This window comes from Ipomoea triloba, chromosome 6, assembly GCF_003576645.1.
Source record: "Ipomoea triloba cultivar NCNSP0323 chromosome 6, ASM357664v1".
Classification (NCBI taxonomy): Eukaryota; Viridiplantae; Streptophyta; class Magnoliopsida; order Solanales; family Convolvulaceae; genus Ipomoea; species Ipomoea triloba.
The window spans coordinates 22,906,953-22,913,368 of NC_044921.1; the positions used below are offsets into that span (position 1 = coordinate 22,906,953).

The 6,416-nt window shown below is 35.5% G+C and overlaps 1 protein-coding gene across 1 annotated transcript; it reads right to left on the reverse strand.

Moving 5' to 3' along the window:
• Positions 1-4,280: 4,280 nt before the first annotated feature.
• LOC116022072 (E3 ubiquitin-protein ligase ATL23-like) lies at positions 4,281-5,181 on the reverse strand. Its single transcript, XM_031262625.1, has one exon. The coding sequence runs from the start codon at positions 5,024-5,026 to the stop codon at positions 4,619-4,621; it is 408 nt and encodes a 135-aa protein (XP_031118485.1). The 5' UTR covers positions 5,027-5,181; the 3' UTR covers positions 4,281-4,618.
• Between the last annotated feature and the right edge of the window lie 1,235 nt (positions 5,182-6,416).

Here is a 6,416-nt window from a genome sequence, read left to right on the forward strand (position 1 = left end):
ACAAATGTAAGGCAGTATCTTTTGAGATGAACTGTAGTGTCAATTACGGGCTCCGCCTTCCACTTACTAAAACGACGTCGTTTTGGTAAATGCATTGTGGACCGCGGTCCACGATATAAGAACTGAAAAAGGCGTAAGTATTATAGAATTTTTCTATGGTGTTAATCGCATCTAGTAACTTGTTGAATAAGTCATTATTGAGTTTAATCACACATTTTTATTAACTTAAGAAGTCTTGATTAAGAAAATATTTTTTTCTTCTCAAAAGGTTGAAATCTCCAACTTCTAACGACCCCACGTTCCGATCCGACAGAACATCTGGGAGGATGTAAGGATCTGACAGACGTTCCGATCCGACAGAACATCTGGGAGGATGTAAGGATCTGACAGAACATCTAGGAGGATGTAAATCATAATAACTCAGATAAATACAGAGTCTAAACCTTTGTTTACTGTGCACAAGAAGGCAGAAGCCCCCCTCATTTTGAGGGGTTACTCCCACACTGTCACTGATGAGACTCGATCCCTGGTCTTTCTTTCCAAACGTGCACTAATTGTGTTATTTAGGGGACTTATTTTGACACTTTTTACCTTGGGGCAAAAGTTGCAAAACTAAAAAAGAAGCAAGGTCAAACTCGGTTAAAACTAACAAACGTACAACTTCATGTGATTTAAGGTTTAGGTTGACCAAAGGGACACTTGAAAATGGGTAGTTGAAATGTCACATTTCATGCAATTGACGTGAATTCAATTCCTCTCCCGGCACTCGCCATACAGCTAGATATTTGTTTTGTGCGGGTGTAAGGTTCAAAGTTAATTGTACTGGTAATTTTAAGGAGGTATTTGGTAAATAGTTGTTAGCTGATAGTTGTTAGTTGATTGAGTTAGTGAGTTTGATAAATTGATAACATTAGTTGATTGTAAAAAAATGTTTGGTAAATTAGTGTTAACTTGTAGCTGATTATATGCAAAATAACTATCTCAAAAAGTTTATTGAAAAAATCACTTTGAACCGCTTTTGAATTTTAACATTTTGAAACAATAAGCTATTGCAAAACAACTAATAGTGGTCAAATAAGTCAAAATTGGATGATAAGCTAACTGTGTTAACAAATAGGACCTAAATTTTTTTTTCTCTCGATCTGCTAGGCTTAACTATATCTTGAACTGTTGAACAATTGAATCCCATGAACCCGCGGCCTCCAAACGAATCAAATTCTTAATATTTGTGACAAAAATTAAACCTTCACCTTATCATGAGATAAGACTTTTCATTCCACTAAATCAATATTTTGGGAGGGAAATACATCTTTCTAACCGTATGCAATTTATGCTAGTACAATTTGTGCTAGTACAAAGTTTGTTGCTACTTTTACTATGTGGTACTGTAACTGTACTGCTCTCTTTAGGAATCTTAATGTGGTCATGGTAGATTCTGTTGGTCAATACTACAACTGTAACAGCTTTAAATTCTGAGTTGTTATAAGGGTGGTGCACAGTTCTAGAGTTATTAAATGTGTGAAGGAATATGCTCAGTACAAAAGATCAGTATTTATTTCACCAGCTTGGGAATTTGAGTTTCTTTATTTACTACACCAATTCCAGGAGCCATCAATGGTCTTTTAAGTGCACCAACAAAAATGGAACTTCTTTAACCTACATGACCAATTCCACAAACCATGGACTTCTTGTCTTCTTGCCCACCCATATTCAACTGTATGTGTTTAGTACCATATTTCTACAAATAATGAACAATTCACTTTATTAGTTTTACCTTTTATTTGAAATGAGACACATTAAGTATTTTGGTATCAGATTCGATTATGGTGTTCTAGTGTAGTAGTATTGATCTAATTTGGTCAAGCTTTATTTAGTTTTTGCTATAAGTAGCTATTCTACTATAAAGAAAAAATATTGTTAGTTGTCTCGCGGGGCTTAGCCCAATCGTATCATTCAAAGATCACAGATCACGCTGAAACTCTTGTTCCAGTCCCAACACCCAAGGTGGGGTTCGGGGGTATGGTCATTGGAAGATCCAAAACCCAAAAAAATTGATCGATGTGATTAAGAGCATCCACATTTGTGGATTTTTGGAGGTTTTTGCAGAGATTAAAAACCAAAGTCTAGTTTTTTACACAAATGGGGAGGGAGGTTTTGGGCTTGTTTTTTCTCCTTCCAGACTTAGTTTTTTGTGGGCTCCACATGGTGAGAAAATAAAAACTTGTTCTGCACGTTCTGCGCACTTATGCAGCGAGCATGGCGCGCTTGAATCATGTTTTTCTTCCTTGATTTTATTATTTTTTTTCTCCTCCTCTCTCCTACATGGCTATGTCAAAAATCAACCAAAAACTTCACTAATGAGGTTGCTCTAAGAATCTTTTATAATAGCAACAACTTAGCGAGATGAGATATTTTAGTGGTTGGTTATAATTGAATATAGTCATGATTTATTTTTGAACCAAGATACTATTAGTGGTAAAAGGCTAAAATTTATGGGTATGGGTAATTTTTGTTACCTTTAAATTGCGTAGAAATGAGATAGAAAACCAAAAAAGGAGGGAGACATTAATGGGAAGAAGGAAGCTAGCTAGGTGGAAGAGATAGATAGATAGATAGATACTGGAGAAAGGACTGGCCAGCTACCCTCATTCAAAGAAAAGCCTCAACTAATTACCCATTATTTTGGGTCTGCAGAAAAAGGCACCATAAAGTAAAGAGCACCAAGAATCAAGATGACTTTGTTGGGCAATTTTGCACCGTTTGATTTCTTGTTTTTAGCAATTCCCCACTGCTCACTTCACTGCTAATAAAAGCCATATAGGCTAGCGACCTTCCAATGCATTCATTCATATTCAACGGTGTACAAGCAACACTGTGTCTGATCTGCAACAACACCCCTTTACTGTCACTTTGCATTGTGTGACCCTTACACCTCACCACCCCTATTTCTCAATAGAAAGCGATAAGTGGCCTCTAAGAGAGTAAAACTATAAGAAATAAAATGGAGTAAAAAGTGAAAGTATGTGTAGTATTATTATTTTTACGTTTTTAATTAGAATTGCGCACTGAACAAATTTTACTTTTGGGTAATAACCTACCAATTTGACAGTAGAGATAAACTGCACTATGAATATCATGTGCAATAAGCGTGCGATGGACTCCACCAAAAAATGTTAAGAAAATAAAGAGCCTTAGTTGTGTTTAGTTTTTGAATTATTTGATAATGAGTGGCTGAAATTCATGCGTTTTAAAAAATATTGCAGATTTTAAGGATTTGATTTGATAGTTAAATGCTGTAATTTTCAAGATTTAATGATTTGGAGAATTGAGGTGACGCACTTGTGAAGGGTTACTATCATTACAAATGAATTACTGTTCAACATTTTTAGAAAACTACATAAATATTGATCAAGTGACACTTGTTAAATCCATAAAAAATAAGTCAATGACATATGACCTTAAAATTTAAACACGAGATTATGTGTGATACGCAATTCAAACTCACTAAATAAAATTCTCTAATATGTGTATTTTGAATCACTCTTTTAAACTGGGCAACACCAAACTAACATTTTGAACTTCAATTCCATTGGCATTCACCTTCACAAATAGAAAATGCCGATCCGAGACTAATTTCATATCACTTTATTTGATTAAAACACTCTCTTATTTTAATGTAATTTTTAATTAAAAATGGTTGTATCCTATAAATATAAAAAATATCTTTGAAATCAAAATTTAATTTATTTATAATTCTATTTGAAAAAAATACTTCTAATGGGACAAAAAAATTATGACAAACAGTTTGAGATTAAAAAAAATCTATAATGAACAACTCTCATGAAAAATTAAATTTGAAATCGTACGATTATTAAGTAAACTGTCCTACTAATTTAGCTAAAGTCGTCTCAAGAAATACTTTCTTAAATAGTAAATAAAAGTATTAGAGTTATTATTCGTATTTTTATTAGATTTGATCTAATAAGTTTTAGTACTTGATTATACTCTCGACATATACACATGAAGATGGAATAATATATATTTTGTGCTTTTTATTGAGACGTACATTCAAGCTAAGCATGCAAAATTTGTTTGCTTACACCGTTTTCTGTAATTCACACATTCATCCCCAATTTCAACCTTTTATTTATTATTAAGTCCTTCCTTGTTTTTCGCCATTATCACACTGTAAACATTTTTATATTTTGTGTAATAATAATTAATCCTGCAATATTTGTATGCTTTTTTTTTTTTTTTGGATCTTTTGCCAAATAATATTATTTGGATCTTTTGCCAATAATATTTTATTGAACAGCTACTGCATCATCATCACATTCTACAAAATTCTGAAAAAGGATCTTACAACTACTATAATAAAGCCTAATTTACAATAATTATATTTTTGAAAAAATTAAGAAATTAGGAAAAAAATAAAAGAAAATTCCTAGCCTAATGTTCTACACTGTCTAGAACTCTTTTTTTTTTTATTTTACTAAGACCTAAAATAAGATTAACCTAGAATTGAAGAAGATTAAAATGAATTACCATTTACCACCACCATCATCATCACGCACCATTTGGTAAATTTTCCAGCAGTAGTTAAACCACATTTGTTCGTTTAGCAAGGATTGGTCTCGGGCGGGTCGAAGAGCTCCGGGCCGAGCATGGTTCGGCAAATCGGGCAAACGGGGTGCTTAGCGAGCCACGTATCGGCGCATTCTAGATGGAAGCCGTGGTTGCAGCCGGGGACCACCCTCGCCGGCTCCTCGCTCCCGATATCGTCCAGGCACACCGCGCAATCGTGTCCCATCACCAAATCCTTCCCGGTGATCGCCGGCAGCTTCTCCAGCTGCGCGGCGGACAGCCCCTTCTCCTTCGTCCCTTTCATCACCTCCTGGCGGCTCTGCGCCGCCGCGCCGCCGTTCTGGTAGGTGGCGGCGTACCATAGCAAGCAGATGTACACCAAAAACACGGCGCTCATTCCGGCGCACGGTAGAAACAGAGCCAAAAACACCGAGAGAAGCATTCTTAGAAGCTAAATATATGAAATCTTAGAAAACTGGTAATGTAGGAGAGAAGAATTAATTAAATGTCGTTTAAAAAAAAATTGGAAATGGAGAGTGGCGGCGGAGAGAGAATATTTGAGAGGAGTGCAAAGCACACCAATTTCTCGGTGAGACGTAGAAGGGAAAGGGGGGAGTGATATTTATATGGGGAGAGTAAGGGCGTGTTTGGATGGACGAAAATATGGAAACATATATTCACGGCTTTTCAGGTGCGAAACGAAGAAAGTGCCAAAAGAGGTTGGCTGATTGATGAGGTGGTGGGGGCGTTGGTGACGACTCACACTGCTATTTATTTCAGGAGACTAAGCGCTTGCATTGGTAACATAACCAAAAACAACGAACCAAAATTTTTCTCAGTCAGATTTTACCATTTAAAATTATTAAAAAATTCGTCAAATTGCTGACTTGGTAATAACAAGATTAATAAATTAACCTTCTTGATTTGAATAGATTAACTATAATCGTATAAATTAGTGTAATATATTTTTTAAAAGATAATAATAGTAAATTTTAAATATTTATTATTAATGGTGGTTTGATTATAAATGGTAGAAGACAAACTGAATGAAAGTTTTGTCATTAATGTTTGCCCAAATATATACGATTTGGGGTTCGTATACTGGAGTCTAACTGGCGTATAAGTAAAAACGTGGCCAAATTAATTTATGGTAAAATTAATTAGTTTATGGAGGGGCGAAAAGGGAATAACATTTTTGAGAAGGGAAAAGAAAAGGAAGGAAGGAGATGGGAGGAGCCAGGAGAGGACGCGTTTCTTGAATGGCAAGAAAGAAAACGGCGAACGGGGACAGGCTTCAGTGACACGTGCGCTTTTATGTGACCGTAAGGCCGCGTTTGGTTTGGACCTCCGCTTTCCACAGCTTCACCTACAATCATTAATTCGCGAGCTATTGCTTAGCTGTTCGCCATTTCCATCCCCCACTCAAAATTCACCTCACACAGACGACTCCGTTATTTTTAAACCGTAATCGTCTCACCACTCCTTTAAATTTGTAAATTTGTACACTTTGTCTCTTAAAAGAGATCGCGAGTTTAAACTTTACTTGTATGAAAAAATCAACTGGCCAGCATTTTGTCCTTTAATTAGATCGGTCCGATGTGAACGGTGATTATTGTGAGTATGATATAAATTTAAATGTGTCTCCTATAGTTAGGGTCAATTCAGAACATCTCATGGCCGGACCAAAAAATTAATCAGGACAATATGTTTAAAGAATGTACGACAATTGATATCGTCAGAAGTTAAGGAGTATTGAATTTTGTTTCGTAAAAAGAAAATTGTTGCTTTTTATAGGGGCTAATATTTCTGTACATGCCGTGATGAGCTCATTC

Bases quoted from the DNA above. Each gene is read 5' to 3' on its own strand.
- LOC116022072 (XM_031262625.1), bottom strand. From the start codon at position 5,026: ATGCTTCTCTCGGTGTTTTTGGCTCTGTTTCTACCGTGCGCCGGAATG.